This window comes from Piliocolobus tephrosceles, chromosome 5, assembly GCF_002776525.5.
Source record: "Piliocolobus tephrosceles isolate RC106 chromosome 5, ASM277652v3, whole genome shotgun sequence".
Classification (NCBI taxonomy): domain Eukaryota; kingdom Metazoa; phylum Chordata; class Mammalia; order Primates; family Cercopithecidae; genus Piliocolobus; species Piliocolobus tephrosceles.
The window spans coordinates 156275789-156293008 of record NC_045438.1 but is presented as its reverse complement, the minus strand read 5'-3'; the positions used below and the strand labels follow the sequence as shown (position 1 = coordinate 156293008).

General features: G+C 41.9%; 1 protein-coding gene across 3 annotated transcripts in view; it reads left to right on the top strand.

The window, feature by feature from the left end:
* HIVEP1 (HIVEP zinc finger 1) overlaps positions 1-17220 on the top strand; it is a 155932-nt gene that overhangs the window by 99974 nt on the left and 38738 nt on the right. For all 3 annotated transcript variants that reach the window (XM_023185348.3, XM_023185350.3, XM_023185349.3), the window contains exon 4: positions 10725-16705. In XM_023185348.3, coding sequence (XP_023041116.2) covers positions 10725-16705 — 5981 coding nt within the window. The remainder of the gene's footprint in view (positions 1-10724; positions 16706-17220) is intronic.

The window sequence follows — 17220 nt, the reverse complement described above, 5'->3', positions numbered from 1 at the left end:
TCATTTCTAGCTTTTGGCTTAAAGCTAGAGACATGCAACTCTTCCTTTCACTTGAACACTTAGAGGCCCTTGTAGGCTTATTAACTTGTAGGCATCATTTTAGCATTGTTGTGTCTTGGGTAATAGGCAGGTCCAAGGAGAGGCAGAGAGACTGGGGAATGGCCAGTTGATGGAGCAGTGAGAACATACACACAACGTTTATTAAGTTCACTGTGTTACATGGGCACAATTAATGCAGCCCCAAAACAATTACAACAGTAAAAACAAAGATCACCATGACAGATATAATAATAATGCAAAAGTTTGAAATATTGCAAGAATGACAAAAAATGTGTCAGATACAAGAAGTGAGTGCATGTGTTTGGAGAAATGGTGCCAAGATAGACTTGCTCCATGCAGAGTTGCCACAAGCCCTTAATGTAAAAAGCACAGTGTCTGTGAAGTTCAACAAAGCAAGGTATACCTGTATTCATTTTCTGTTGCTGCGTAACAAATTGCTACAAACTTAGCAGTTGACACAGTACTTACTGTCCTGTGGTTCTGTAGGTCAGAAGCCTGACACAGGCCTTACCTGGCTGTAATGACGATGTCAGCAGGTCTGTCTTCTGGAGGCTCCAGGGGAAAGTGTTTTCCTGCTTATTCAGGTTACTGGCAGAATTTAGTCCTGTAGCTGTAGTCATCATGTTCTTGTGAGCTGTCACCTGAAGGCATTCCCAGCTTTTAGAGGCCACCATGTTCTTTGGATAGGAGCTCTCTTTCTCCATCTTGAAAGCCAGCAGTGGCAGGTCAGGCCTCATTTCCTGTCTCTCTCCTGCCTCTTCGGTTGTTCAATACCTCTGACTTCAGCCAGAAGAGAGTCTCCATTGTTACGGGATTGTGTAATTAAATTTGAAAGAATCCTGCAATAGCCGAGGATAATCTCCCCATAACCTTATCACATTTGCAGCATCCCCTTTGCCACATACAGAAACATGTACAGGTTCCAGAGGTTGGGGTGTGGCCATTTTACAGGGCCATTATTTCACCTGCCGTGCTGCCATCTTGGATAATTCAACTTTACACTGTATTGTCTTTTAAACTGGTGAAATTTGGAAGTGATAAAAATTCTTAAAGTTCTTTTTAAAATTTTATTATTATCATTTTCAGAGCTCTTCATTTATATGTATAGATCCACATTTAAGTTTTAACATTTCAGTATGGGTCTGAAGATAATTAATTCTCTCGACTTTTGTTTTTCTGAAAAAAAAAAAAACTTTCTATGGCCTTCATTTTTGAAAGCTAAATTATTTCTCAATATGAAGTTCTGGGTTGGACAGTTTTCTTTTCTTTCAGTAGTGTAAAAATATCACTCCATGGTTTCCATTGATAAGTCTGCTTTAATTTTTATCTTTTATTCTCTGTATGTAATGTTTTTCTACCCTCTGGCTGTTTTCAGGATTTTCTCTTTATCTTTGGTTTTCAGCAGTTTGAACATAATGTCTAAATTCTTTTTCTCCCTTTTCTTCTTTTTCTCAGTATTTTTTTATTTCTTTATGCTTATTCTTTCGTATCCATATTCTTAATCATCCTAGATGAGTAATTTAGGCTCTTTGGATGTGTGGTTTGTTGTTTTCATTATTTGTGGAAAATTCTTAGCCTTTATTTTTTTCATGTATTTCTACTACCATGTTTATTCTTCCTTTTCCTTCTGCAGTGCCAATTATATGTCACACTATTTGATACTGTCCTATGGCTCCCAAGTGCATTTATCTGTTTTCATTCATTCTTTCTTTTTTCTTTCTTTTTCTTTTTTTCTTACCTTTCTCCCTTCCCTCTGCTTCCTTCCCCTCACTTTCCTTTTCTTACCTCTTTTTTTCTTTCCTCTGCTTTTCTCCTCTTTGTGTTTCTGATTGGATAACTCGTATTGTGCTATCTGTAAGTTTCCTACAGATTGCTTAGTTTTCTCAAGTCTCCTAATAAGTCTGTCACAGGCTTTCTTTATCTCTCTTGCACTGATTTTTATTTCTAGCATTTTATTTGACCCTCTCTCTGCCTAAATTCCCATTTGTGAATGCATGTTATCCACCTTTTCGTCTGGATCCTTTAGCATATTAAACACAGTCATTTTAAAGTCTCTGTCTGAGACCTCCAACACCTGGGTCATCTCAGAGTCTGGCTGAGGTGATTGCTTTGACAGTGAAAGCATGTGCCTCGTGTGTGTGTGTGTGTGTGTGTGTGTGTGTATGTGTGTATTAACTTTTATTTAGTTTTTGTTATTAATAGTAGGAACTATTGACCTAAAGAAAGAAATTGAGGCAAATTTAATATAGTGAGTTTATTTGAGCCAAGGTTGAACAGCTGCCTGGGACACACTTTGAAGTTGCCTTGGAGAGTGCTGTATCTGGCCATTGTTACAAGCAGATTTTATAAGGCAAAAGGGGATGAGGGGAAAAGGGGTGGACTGATAGAAAGTTGTTTGACAGGAATTGTCATTGCTTTACAGAGAACATTGGTTAGTGATTGGCTGTGCAGTTTTGAACTATAGGGTATCAGTTAGGGTGTCTGGCGTGTGGCATTTTATGGCACTTGGCTTTGGTTAGTGTAGAGCCCACATAGCAGGTGGCTTCAGAACGTAATTATTTGGCTCAAGGGGGAGAGTAAGACAGGGCTGCTGTCGCACACTACAACATCTCAGTCCTCTTCTGGGCCTGCTGATTAAAGAGGACTTGCATTCCTCGGAGAAAAAGTGTCTTTTCTTTCTCACTACTGAAGTGGGTAGCTTCTGGTGGCTGGCAATGGGCACTGTTCTGTCAGGTCATCAGAAGGGCAGTTGAGCCTGCCCATCCAGGGTTGAGCCAGGCTTGGATGTTCAGTGTAGCACTTCAGCTTTTAATTCTTCCGGCGATGGCCTGCCAGTTCCTTGTGCTTATGGCGGGAACTAGGACGCTGGGGACTTTTCTCAGTGCCAGTGCCCCTGCTCAGCTTGCAGCCTCCTGCGCCGTGGGCTGGGGGAGGCCCTACCCACCTCCTCACCGCCCCGCCCCAGCAGTGGGCTGCTGCTGCTTCCCGGCAGGGCTAGGCTTCTGGGCGGGGAGGGGAGGGTCGCTCCATCTTCTGGTCCAGTCTCAGTCTTGGCGGTCCCTGTGTTTCTAGCCCCTCCCCTACGGTAAGGGACTGAAATTTTATTGGTGTGGGATTTTGGTCTCAGGACAATTTCCTGCCTCCCCTGGGGTAGAGGGTGTCCTCCTCTGTTCTTCCCCCAGCTGCAGGGTGTTTCTGTCTGTCCCCTTGGTGACATCTGCTGCCCTTTCCCTATCAGCTGAAAGCCCAGGGCTTTCTTCAGAGGGTGGAAGCGCTCGAGGGAGGGTTGGCTTCATGCCTGTTCGCTCTGCCTGCACGCTCGGGGCACTTCTTTGGCCTCATGTGCTGCCCCTCATGTGAGCACCTGGTGCGGGCCCATGTTAGAGAGCCTGTGAGTGTGGACTCTCTCAGCCCATCCTCATTTAAAGGCAGAAGAACACATGTAAGCAGGCAAACAGGGCGTTCTAGATTATGACTGTAAAGAGGAAAGAATTGAGGAAGGGCGGGGTGGGCAGGACAGGGACACCGACTTTAGGTAGAGTGGAGGAACAGCCCGGAGGTAACCTTGGTGCGGTGAGTTGAAGGTTGAAAATGACCCTGTCATCTTAAGAGTTGGGTGTAGGGAGGGCTTTTCGTGCTGAGGAGATGGCAAGTACAAATCCCGGGGGTAGCAATGAGATGGGCCAGTTCGAGGAGGAGAAAGTTTACCGCAGGCTGAAGCAGGGTGAGTCAGGGGAGATGGTGTAGAGGGAGGTTGGAGAGTTGCGAGTCAGGTGAGCCTGCAGTCTCTTGGCCATGTTATGATGCTTGAATTACATTCCATGAGGAATGGGAAGAACTTGGTGATGATCTGAATGTAGCTTCCTTTTGCTTGCTAAGTGAATTCCAGTCTCTTCTGCTTTGTGTTCAAGGCCCAGAGTAACCAGGTTCTAGAATACCTTTTCCATCCTATCTCCCACTCTACTAATAGGTGAACAATCAGGTTGGCTTCCTGCTCTTAGGTGAGTCTTACGCATTTTCCTGCTCACCGTGTTCATGCCGTTCCCTAACTGGAAAGTACTTGTCCCTCTCTGCCTGTCACTGTAGGCTCTAGTCAGATGTGCTGCTGCCACGAAACTTTCCTAGGCATTTCCTCACCTCCGTCTTCATCAATTGTTCCCACATCTATGTGGTAGCTTCTTGAGTATACCTGTTTATCACACATTATTTGTTTAATTTGTTAATTAATTTTTACATTTGTTTTATTTAATTAAATTTTCTGTCTTGTATCTTTAGTCTGGTTCTCTCTGCCAACTTTCACTACCTGTTTATAATCACACTCAACCCTCCCATATCCTAAAGAAACCTTCCCTTACCCTCCTTTCCCCTGACTCTGACGTCTTGTCTTTCTCTTTTCCTTTACAGCCACATCCCCAGAAGAGCACCTTTATTTGCAGGCCCTGTGCGTCCTCATGCCCTCCCTCACTCCTTACTGGTGTATGATAGGGTTTTTACCTCCAGACCCCCGCTGACACTGCTTTCAGAGATAATGATGTCTTCCTAATCCCAGTGACCACCAAGCCCAAGGACCTCTTATTAATTTTCATCTGCGTATCTGAATGTGATATTCAATACTATTGGCCACATCTTCCTTTTTAAAAGTTTCTAAACCCCCACTTCCTGGCCGTTTTGCTGTCACATGTTTTGTCCCATCTTTCTGACTTCCCCTTGTTTCTTTTTGTTTCTAGCTCACCCCTAAGTGTAGGGATTACCCATCCTTCTCATGTCAGACCTCCTGTCTCCACAGCATATTCTCTTTGGCTTCTCATTAATGTCCTTTTAGAAAAACACCTCTCACTGCATATTCCCAGATCTGTGCCTCTAGCCCAGACCTCTCTCTAGTGGGAAAAAAAGAGAATGTGCATGTATACTTAATGTATCATAATTTTCATATTGCTGTGTAATCTTTGTAATTATTTTAAATGGATGTATAATGTTATGTTAAGTGGCTGTGCCATAATTAGCCGAACCATTTTCCTATTGAAAATATCTTGTCCTGAATTTCCAGCTACAGTTTACAATTCTGTGCATGTATGTTGAGTTTGAGATTCAGTGGAATGGGAAATGAATGGATTTTTTTCTCTTCCAAGCTAGCTCAGTGCTCAGATGAGAAACCTCAGCAGAATCTTTGGCAAACCTTTCTCAGGCTTTCTTATTTTGAATCACTTAAGAGGCCCACTGTCACTGCCTGGTGACAGTGGGCCTCTTAAGTGATTCAAAATAAGAAAGGTAACATTTTAACTCTTGCACAAACTACTGAAAAAAGCCTTCTGAATGGTCTGCCTGTCTGACCTCTTGACCTTCTGACCGAGCATGATCTCAATTGTTAGAAAACAGGTACTACTTGTGTTCCTAAGGCCCAAAAGGGATCTGAAGTTTTTCACACTGGCATGTCTCTGAGTAAATCTGAAAAGAGATTTATTTGGAGGTTCATCTTCAATCAAGACAGGATTTTAAACACACTCTGAGTTGTGGTTTATCATCCCTACTACTTACCATAAGAATATTCTTTGTCACACCTTATTGGCAACTAAGATGCACTCTTGAGCCTTTTAATCTGTTTGCTTTTAATCTGTTACTCTTTAGAAGTAATCCTGAAAAACAGCTGACAGTGATATTTCAAACTCCTTGGTGCTCTTCAAAGAAACATAGAAGCCCTAATAAATAGATTTGTGCCTTGGAAAATAAAGTGTCAGTGGCTTCACACAGAACCCAGGAATCTTAGCTTATACTTCCCCAACTATTCAACTTTTTTTAACTGAAGTGGCCCTTGTGGTCTTTCTAAGCTGTTCTTGACTACCTAACTGATGGAGAGCGCTGGCTTTTCTTTCAAAGCCCAGGTCAGTGGTCTGACAGGGACAGTGCTGCTGATTTTGGTCCCTCTCCTGAGTGTACTTTGTATCTGTTAAATGAAGTCATGTTTGGATTTTTGATGTGTTGATATCTCAGAGTTTCTGCCTGATTTTCAGTCACTACCGGTCGCACACTGACAAGTGGAGAATACAGTTTTCAGTGGCTGGCTGACTCGTATTTTGAATCTTTCTCCTCCCTTCCCAATCTGACTGTAAGTCCTCCCTGTGGAAGGAGAGAGGGTTGTGTTTCAGTGCTGGTGTGCACCAAGTATGTCCAGACTTGGTAAAAACAAACAAACATACAAAATGACAGCATTTCTGGAATCAGGATGGTGAATAGAAAGCAGTGTCCTTCCCCTGAGGCAGAGGGTCGGCAGGGGCACTGGTTGGTGGGGTTGGTGGGAAGTGATCACATTACGTAGGCTCCATGTGAATCCTTGGGCTGCCTTCCACTGCTTGGTCTTTCTCTTTGTTTCCTCGAATGTATTTTATATTTAGTTCACCTTAACAACAAATTGCCTTTCAAATTATGGAAAAGCACAAGTGCTGATGGTGAATAGCTGTCTCCTCCTCTCATACCAGTTTTATTTCTGCTTTGAAGCACTATGGTCTGTGCATCCTCTTAACTAAGTTGTAGATCTAGCCACAAGGTTTGATGATTGTGCTCTTTTCTATAGATAAGAGGACAAGAGAAAATAACCCCAGTCACTCTTTAATAGATAGATTTAAAACTAATCAAGATGGGGGTAAGTTTAAAAAACTATTCCAGGTGTTTCATTCTCTGAAAACCCAAGGGTCTGCTGCCTTCTACTCCAGGGCCTTGGTTCTCAAGGGAAGATATTTGTCTATAATTCCTAGCCTGATGGCTTAGCTGCCCACTCTGAGCCACTCAACCCCAGATCTTGAGAATCAAGGGGTGGAGAGTGAAAATCTGTGGGAAGGCAGGCACCTTGCTTTCACTTCCACCTCTAAAATGATAGCGCAGTATTCTTCTCATATACACCTGCTGTCGTTCCTCTGTTTGCATCTCTCTCATCCCCTCTACTAGCCTCTCCCCTCCTTACAATCACAAAAAACGTCCTTGAATTTAGACTGATCCAAGATCCAGGGTCATCATACTACCTCCTCCCCTCCCAAGCACCAGTGGTAGAGTGGGCTTTATCCCTTGAACAAGGACAGTGAACCTGTTAGAGAAAGAAGATCCAACAAAATCCAGAAGAATGAACACAACTCAAAAAAGACTGTCAGGAGTATGTTCTCAGTTGAGTGCTGAGTGAGATCACCATTCCCCATAATCTCAGGCAGTAGAAGAGCCTTGAGAATGTGCCAGACAGGTCGAATTCTGCCTTAAAGGAAATATTACTCCAGAAACAGAAGTGTTTTTAAGTGCAGATCTAAAGATCATAAATATATTTAAGCAAGAGCTCAAACTTAATATAAGACAATAAAATGAGATGAAATGGGAAATATGGAACTAAGGGAATAAAATGAGAACAAAATACTGTCAGTCGAAAACTAATGAATAAATACGAAACAGTAAAGAACTTAATGGTGTGACAATTCAGTTATTGACATAAGAAAAAAGCTTTAGAAAATTGTAGAAAAAACAAAAGGTTAAAAACCCGAAGAGAGGAAGGCAATTTAAATTATTGTCAGGGTGATCCAGAAAAAACATAATTGATGTCCCTAAAGAAAAGAACCTTATTCCAAAAAAAAGTTGACCAGAAAACATATATGAAGATATCATAGAAGAAAAGTTTTCTGAGGTATAAACCAAATTGCCAGAAAGCAAAGGAGTATGCAAAGTGTTGAAGGTGATAGCACCAGTCAAGTGTTAAGAATAAATAGAGAACTAAGTGTAAACAATGATACAAGTAGAATGTAAGTGTTATATACTTTGACAAATGAGAGAGGAATCTGTCTATATCTAAAATCAAAACATGTAGTTCAAAAGTTCCGTGTAACATACCTCTTTTTCCAATTCTTAACACTCAGTAGATTTTTAGGAAATAGTTTCTCTTATAAAGAAATACGGATCTTAAGTTTAGCAGTTCCTTTATCTTAATAACTTCAATGTCATTTTCTTTTAAGTGCAAGGTTAAATTTTTTGCTGTTGTTTAAATCACATACAGTATTTCTGGGTTGAATTTTTGCATTTTTCTTTGAAGTATAAGACATTGTTTAATTTTAAATAACATAACTCTATCTAAAAATAAAAGTTTCTCTTAAAATGTTTGTGAAACAGAGCAAAACAGGCATACCTACCCTGGCCAAGACTCTGGTTGAATAGGTCCTGAATGGGGCCTGATATGGGTAGATTATTTTTAAGTCCATGGTGTTTCAGCTCTGCCAGCTTCTCATCCAAGTGGTTTCTCATCTCTGTTTTTGTATTTACTTTAATAGCCTACTGGCTTTCACCTTTATGACACCCACATCTAGCTTTTGGAAGTGGGTAGAGAGAGACTACTCACCCCAGGTTGATGAGCATCATTTTTCACTTTGCCAACTTGCCTGATAGAGTTAATCATTGACTTTCTTACATTCATCTCAATAAGGGAAAACCAGTAGGAAAACGCTATTTCATGAGTGAGTGGATTGGAGAATAAAAAAAAGATTTGTTAAAACATTTTGTAAAAGTGAGTAATACTGATACTTTTTTCTATTATTCTTTAGCTCAAATATTTTAGTTTTGAGACCCCCCTTTTGTTTTTTTGATTATGGAGGGTAAATGTATCTTTAATGGAATAGTATGCTTTTTTTTCCATTAAACTATGATATGAGAGCATATAAACTGAGGTCAGAATATGACTAGAATATTTCTAATGTAAATTTTATCCTCAATAAGTAGTTATTACAGTATAGACATTTTGGTCTAATATGAATTTCAAATATGTACATTGCAACGGCTATTTGAAAATAGTGGAGAATTAAGTAGTTGGCTTTCTACAAAGAGAGTAATATACGGTTGAATAATTTTTATTCATATGCCTAACAATCCAACAAATGGAAACCAAACTAAATCATGGCAAGTAATTGTTGCTCAAAAATACAGTAGTTGATAGATCGTGGGCATTGTCACTTAGATACTGATTTATTTCCAACACAGCTAGAAATGAAGGTGATTTCATTTCTCTTGCAATAAGTTTTACCTTCTTTCTGCCTATCTCCCTACCCACCTACCTGCCTTACCTTCGCTAATGACAAAGACACATAGCCATTGAATATTTTGTTGAGTTACAATGGTGATTTTTTTAAACCAAGGCCCGTTACAACCTTATGACTTTTAAATTTTGTTGGTAAGAAACCAAAAATAAGTGAATTATTTTAGTTTCATAATTTTCTGTTCATTGATACAATTGCTATATCAGCAATACTTCGTGGCTGTCCTGACTATGGTCTGCTCTAGAAATTATATTAGCAGCCCCTTTTCTAATGAAAATATCAGTTTTGCATACTTAGAAATTTGCTGAAAAGTTTGTTTTAAAAGATCCTTAATGAGATAAGGCAGTCAAATACTCAGCATTAAAGGGTTGAATTTTCTTCTTTTTTTTTTTTGTTTTTTTGTTTTTTTGAGATGGAGTCTCACTCTGTCACCCAGGCTGGAGTGCAGTGGCACTTTCTAGGCTCACTGCAAGCTCTGCCTTCTGGGTTCATGCCATTCTCCCACCTCAGCCTCCCGAGTAACTGGGAGTACAGGTGCCCACCACCACGCCCGGCTAATTTTCTTTTTGTGTTTTTAGTAGAGACAGGGTTTCACTGTGTTAGCCAGGATGGTCTGGATCTCCTGACCTCATGATCCACCTGTCTTGGCCTCCCAAAGTGCTGGAGTTACCAGCATGAGCCACCGCACCCGGCCGAATTTTCTTCTTTTTGGCCAGCCTTCTCAGACTGTTGTGTGGACAGAGTCCTCAGTTATTGTTACCAAGCCAGTCTAGGTCCATTTGCCTACACACAATGAAAAACCAAACACCGAATCACTGGATTTTTATAGAGAGAAAGGTTAATGGCAAGGCAGCCATGCAGGAGATGGGCTCAATTCTGTCTTCCCTTACCAGCTCAAAGCAGTATCTAAAAGGAAGAGATGCTGGAGGAGGGGTTTCGGGGTTGGTTAATGATTGTTGGAAAGGGAGGGGAAGTTTGGAAAGTCCCTTGAGCAGGCACCGTTGTCTCTTCGTGCTTCTTCATGGGTTGCCTTTGCAAATTCGGAGGGAGTTGGTGTGAAACCTGTGGTGAAAATACTGGCTGTGATGTGAGGAAGTCCCTCATCTGTCAAGAAGTCTATTCTGTGCAGATCCCAATCAGCCATACTAGTTTCAACCAGCTTCAACCAGTCAACCAGTTTTGTTACAAGCAGAGAGAATTCTAACAAGCTGTTTTCCTTATCTGCCCTGCTGTACAACAAGCTCAAAACTTCTTGTTAGTTATCAGTTTCTTTAACCCTGTGGAGCACTGTTTAAGCCTGAGAGTGAAAAGGGGAAAGATAATTGAGTTTTTGAAAGCTCTGGTTCCAGGATGTTGATTTCTCAAGAAAGGCACATAAGCATTCTAGAAATGCACACTTAGGTCTTTGCATGAGTGTTTCAGTAGATTCTGATTGGCAACATTGTTCAATTTCTGGAATGCAGAAGTGCAGTTTTATTTAAAAAATAGACTTTCCTTACACTACTTTCTTCACTTGTCATAATGTCCTTATGATAGTAATCTTAATTTTCAAAAAAGTATAGTTGGTGTATGTACAATGTTACCAATTGTTTGTTGTTGTTTTTTTAACAGAAATCTTAGAGGCTGGTGTTAAAGGAACTTCGGAATCCCTTAAAGGTGTGAAACGCAAAAAGGTCGTAACTGAGAATCACCTGAAAAAAATACCAAAATCCCCACTGAGAAATCCTCTTCAGGCAAAACATAAACAAAATACAGAAGAGTCATCTTTTGCCGTTCTTCATAGTGCTTCGGAGTCTCACAAGAAACAGAATTATATTCCTGTAAAAAATGGGAAGCAGTTTACCAAACAAAACGGAGAAACACCTGGAATAATTGCCGAAGCCTCAAAATCCGAAGTATCTGTCTCCCCAAAGAAGCCCTTGTTTCTGCAGCATCCATCTGAACTGCGCAGATGGAAATCCGAAGGCACTGACCCTGCCAAATTCAGTGTCCTCAATGAACAATGTGACTCAAGTTCCTTGTCAAGTAAAACCAGGACTGACAATAGCGAATGCATCTTTTCTCATTGTGGCACTACGTCCCCCTCCTATACAAACACCGCATTCGATGTCTTACTGAAAGCAATGGAGCCAGAACTGAGCACCTTGTCACAAAAGGGCTCATCTTGTGCAATTAAGACAGAAAAACTGAGGCCAAATAAAACTGCACGTTCACCTTCCAAATTAAAAAACAATTCAATGGATGCCCCAAATCAGACTTCACAGGAATTGGTTGCTGAATCACAGTCTTCTTGTACCTCATACACAGTCCATGTGTCTGCTGCTCAGAAGAATGAGCAAGGGGCAGTGCAGTCAGCTTCTCATTTGTATCATCAACATGAACACTTTGTTTCCAAATCCAACCAACATAATCAACAGCTTCCAGGGTGTTCAGGTTTCACAGGATCACTGACAAATCTGCAAAATCAAGAGAATGCCAAACTTGAACAGGTTTATAATATAGCAGTGACATCATCTGTAGGCCTAACTTCACCTTCCAGTAGATCTCAGGTTACTCCTCAAAACCAGCAAATGGATTCTGCTTCACCTTTGTCAATAAGTCCAGCTAATTCTACACAGTCGCCCCCCACACCAATCTATAATTCAACTCATATTGCCTCTGTTGTTAATCAAAGCGTAGAGCAAATGTGCAATCTTCTTCTGAAAGATCAGAAGCCAAAAAAACAAGGAAAATATATTTGTGAGTATTGCAATAGAGCATGTGCAAAGCCTAGTGTGCTTTTAAAGCATATCCGCTCCCACACTGGAGAGCGACCCTATCCCTGTGTGACTTGTGGATTTTCATTTAAGACTAAAAGTAATCTGTATAAGCACAAGAAATCCCACGCACATACTATCAAACTGGGTCTTGTCTTGCAGCCAGATGCTGGTGGCTTGTTCTTGTCCCACGAGTCCCCCAAAGCACTTAGTATTCATTCAGACGTAGAAGACAGTGGGGAGAGTGAGGAGGAAGGCACCACTGATGAGAGACAGCATGACCTGGGCGCCATGGAGCTGCAGCCTGTGCACATAATAAAGAGGATGTCAAATGCTGAAACTTTACTAAAATCAAGCTTCACTCCAAGCAATCCAGAAAATGTGGTAGGTGACTTTTTGCTACAGGACAAATCTGCAGAATCACAAGCTGTGACAGAGTTACCAAAAGTTGTGGTCCACCATGTCACCGTGTCCCCCTTAAGAACTGACAGTCCAAAGGCCGTGGATCCCAAGCCTGAACTTTCTAGTGCACAAAAGCAGAAGGACCTTCAGGTGACAAACGTACAGCCACTTTCAGCCAACGTGTCCCAGGGTGGAGTCTCCAGGTTGGAGACTAATGAGAAGTCCCACCAGAAAGGTGACATGAATCCACTGGAAGGAAAGCAAGACTCTCATGTAGGAACGATACACGCCCAGCTACAAAGGCAGCAGGCTACCGATTACTCCCAAGAGCAGCAAGGAAAGCTCCTGAGTCCTCGAAGTTTAGGAAGTACAGATTCTGGTTACTTTTCACGTTCTGAAAGTGCCGATCAAACAGTGAGTCCACCAACACCCTTTGCCAGAACATTACCCAGCACAGAACAAGACTCTGTAAGGAGTAACGGACCCTCTGCAGCTCTTGTCACCACGTCAACACCCTCTGCTTTGCCCCCAGGGGAAAAGGCATTGCTTTTACCAGGTCAGATGCGCCCACCTTTGGCCACAAAAACACTTGAGGAGCGGATATCGAAGCTTATTTCAGACAATGAAGCTTTGGTAGATGACAAGCAACTGGATAGTGTGAAGCCACGGAGAACCTCACTGTCAAGACGAGGAAGCATTGATTCCCCCAAATCATACATATTTAAAGATTCTTTCCAGTTTGATTTAAAACCAGTGGGACGGAGAACAAGTTCAAGCTCTGATATACCGAAGTCTCCTTTCACCCCTACTGAAAAATCAAAGCAAGTGTTTCTTCTGTCTGTACCTTCACTTGACTGTTTACCTATCACAAGAAGTAATTCCATGCCGACCACAGGTTATTCAGCAGTACCTGCAAATATAATACCTCCTCCTCATCCACTAAGAGGAAGTCAGTCATTTGATGACAAAATTGGCGCTTTCTATGACGATGTCTTTGTATCAGGACCTAACACTCCTGTGCCCCAGAGTGGACATCCCCGTACACTTGTGAGACAAGCAGCCATAGAAGATTCTTCAGCAAATGAAAGTCATGTTCTTGGTACTGGACAGTCCCTGGATGAGAGCCACCAAGGATGCCATGCTGTTGGTGAAGCCATGTCAGCACGGAGCAAGGCATTGGCACAAGGCCCACATATAGAAAAAAAGAAGTCTCATCAAGGGCGAGGGACAATGTTTGAGTGTGAAACTTGTAGAAACAGGTATAGGAAACTGGAAAATTTTGAAAATCATAAGAAATTTTACTGTTCTGAGTTACACGGACCAAAAACAAAGGTAGCCATGAGAGAACCTGAGCACAGCCCTGTGCCCGGCGGTCCGCAGCCGCAGATTCTACACTACAGAGTTGCTGGGTCCTCTGGCGTCTGGGAACAGACGCCCCAGATAAGAAAAAGGAGGAAAATGAAAAGTGTTGGGGATGATGATGAACTTCAGCAAAATGAAAGTGGAACTTCTCCAAAAAGTTCCGAAGGCCTTCAGTTTCAGAATGCTCTGGGCTCTAATCCCAGTTTGCCTAAACATAATGTTACCATAAGAAGTGACCAGCAGCATAAAAATATACAGTTGCAAAACTCCCAAATTCACCTTGTTGCCAGGGGCCCTGAACAGACCATGGATCCCAAGCTGTCGACCATCATGGAGCAACAGATAAGTTCAGCAGCCCAGGACAAGATAGAACTGCAGAGACACGGAACTGGAATCTCCGTCATCCAGCACACCAACTCCCTGAGCAGGCCCAACTCATTTGACAAGTCTGAGCCCTTTGAAAGAGCCTCCCCAGTTTCCTTCCAGGAGCCGAATAGAACAGGGAAGCCTGGGTCTCTGAAAGTGATAGGAATCTCCCAAGAGGAAGGTCACCCTTCTCGGGACAGGTCTTATCCTCACCAGCTTGCACTATCAGACGCTCTCAGAGGAGAACTTCAGGAAAGCTCCAGAAAGAGTCCAAATGAACGACATGTGTTAGGACAGCCTTCAAGACTTGTCCGGCAGCACAACATCCAAGTTCCAGAGATTTTAGTCACAGAAGAACCAGATCGGGACCTGGAAGCTCAATGCCACGATCAAGAAAAGTCAGAGAAGTTCAGTTGGCCCCAGCGTAGTGAAACCTTGTCAAAATTGCCAACAGAGAAACTGCCACCCAAAAAGAAAAGACTCCGTCTGGCTGAGATAGAACATTCCTCAACGGAATCGAGCTTTGATTCCACTCTCTCCAGGAGTCTAAGTAGGGAGAGCAGTTTATCTCACACTTCAAGTTTCTCAGCCTCTTTAGATATAGAGGACATTTCTAAAACGGAGGCTTCCCCCAAAATCGATTTTCTAAATAAAGCCGAGTTTCTTATGATTCCAGCTGGCTTGAACATGCTGAATGTTCCTGGAAGTCACCGGGAAATGAGGCGTGCTGCATCAGAACAGATTAATTGCACGCAAACATCAATGGAGGTGTCTGATCTCAGAAGCAAATCATTTGATTGTGGAAGCATCACCCCACCCCAGACAGCACCACTTATTGAATTGCAGCCTCCATCTTCACCTTCTCGAGGGGGAGTGACTGGGCACGTGCCTCTCTTAGAAAGAAGGAGAGGCCCACTGGTACGGCAGATATCTTTAAACATAGCCCCAGATAGTCATCTGTCTCCTGTAAACCCAACATCTTTCCAAAATATTGCTCTTCCCAGTGTGAACACAGTGCCATATCAGGGGCCTCAGCTCACTAGTACATCTTTAGCTGAGTTTTCTGCAAATACTTTGCACTCTCAGACTCAGGTTAAGGATCTGCAGGCAGAAACGTCAAACTCCAGCTCTACCAGCATCTTTCCTGTTCAACAGCTCTGTGACATCAATTTGTTAAATCAAATCCATGCACCCCCTAGCCACCAGAGCACACAGCTATCTCTGCAAGTGTCTACGCAGGGTAGCAAACCAGATAAAAATTCTGTTTTATCTGGGCCTTCTAAAAGTGAGGATTGCTTTGCTCCCAAATACCAATTGCATTGTCAGGTTTTCACTTCAGGCCCGTCTTGCTCTTCTAATCCTGTACATTCTTTGCCAAATCAAGTTATTTCAGATCCAGTTGGACCAGATCGTTGTGTGACATCAGCAGCGTTACCAACCAAATTGATCGATAGCATGTCTAATTCGCATCCTCTGCCACCACCAGAGCTCAGGCCACTTGGAAGTCAGGTGCAGAAGGTGCCGTCGTCATTCATGCTGCCCGTACGCCTGCAGAGTAATGTTCCTGCTTACTGTTTTGCTACGCTCACATCCCTGCCGCAAATACTAGTGACCCAAGATCTGCCTAATCAGCCAATTTGCCAGACTAATCATAGTGTAGTGCCAGTCAGTGAAGAACAAAATTCTGTGCCAACATTGCAAAAAGGTCATCAGAATGCTTTGCCAAACCCAGAGAAGGAATTTGTTTGTGAAAATGTTTTTTCAGAGATGGGCCAAAATTCTTCTCTATCAGAATCCTTGCCCATAACTCAGAAAATATCTGTTGGTCGACTTTCACCTCAACAAGAATCTTCAGCTTCGAGTAAAAGGATGCTTTCCCCAGCAAATAGTTTAGACATCGCCATGGAAAAGCACCAGAAGCGGGCCAAAGATGAAAATGGAGCTGTTTGTGCAACAGATGTGAGACCTTTAGAGCCTTTGAGTTCGAGAGCTGATGAAGCTAGTAAACAGAAGAAGCCTGTTTTAGTGAGGCAGGTTTGTACTACAGAGCCCCTGGACGGTGTGATGTTGGAAAAGGATGTTTTTTCTCAACCTGAAATTAGTAGTGAGGCTGTTAATTTGACAGATGTTTTACCAGCTGATAATTCGTCAACAGGATGCTCTGAATTTGTCGTTATAGAACCTATAAGTGAATTGCAGGAATTTGAAAACGTCAAGTCATCCACATCATTAACTCTTACAGTTCGAAATTCACCTGTCCCTTCAGAAAATACTCATATTTCTCCTTTGAAATGTACAGACAATAACCAAGAAAGGAAGTCTCCAGGGGTTAAAAATCAAGGTGACAAAGTAAACATCCAAGAGCAAAGTCAACAGCCAGTCACTTCTCTGTCATTGTTTAGCATCAGGGACACCCAGCAGCTGGCTTTCCCTAGCCTGAAAACTACAACCAACTTTACATGGTGTTATCTCTTAAGGCAGAAGTCGTTGCATTTACCTCAGAAGGACCAGAAAACTTCAGCCTATACTGATTGGACAGTAAGCTCCAGTAATCCAAATCCACTCGGTTTGCCCACAAAAGTTGCACTTTCTCTCCTTAATTCAAAACAGAACACTGGAAAATCACTATATTGTCAAGCAATAACTACCCATTCCAAGTCAGATTTATTGGTCTATTCAAGCAAGTGGAAAAGCAACTTAAGCAAGGTACTTGAAATATAATTTATCTTCAGATATGGTTTGTGCAAATTTGTTTTAAATGTGTCTTGATACCTTTAAATATTTTAACTGGAAATATTTTAATTTTGAGTGACAAATTGTGCTTTAAGTGTCTTATTTGAAAGACAGGGTGTTATATTTACCCCAGGAGTTACATCGATAAAAGTTACCAGGAGTCTTTCTGTGATTCTATCTTGAAAGATTTTAGAAATAATTTACCCTGAGCACTTTTTTTTTCTCAGCTAACTATGTAAGTCTTTATTTAGTAGTACAGATGATCATGATTTTACTTTAATGTGTTACCTATATTAAGGTTTTGTTTTTCTTGTTAAGTGAAAGGAAATCATGGTTATGCTTTGTTCCTGCTAATGCAGGGAAACAGGTGTAGATAATCAAAGATAGTTGCATTTCATCCTGAAATATAAGCAGAAAGCCATTTAGATTTGTCTTGAGCTTATTAACTACATGCCCCTGTCATGCCCATTCCGACTCTCTTCCATTGT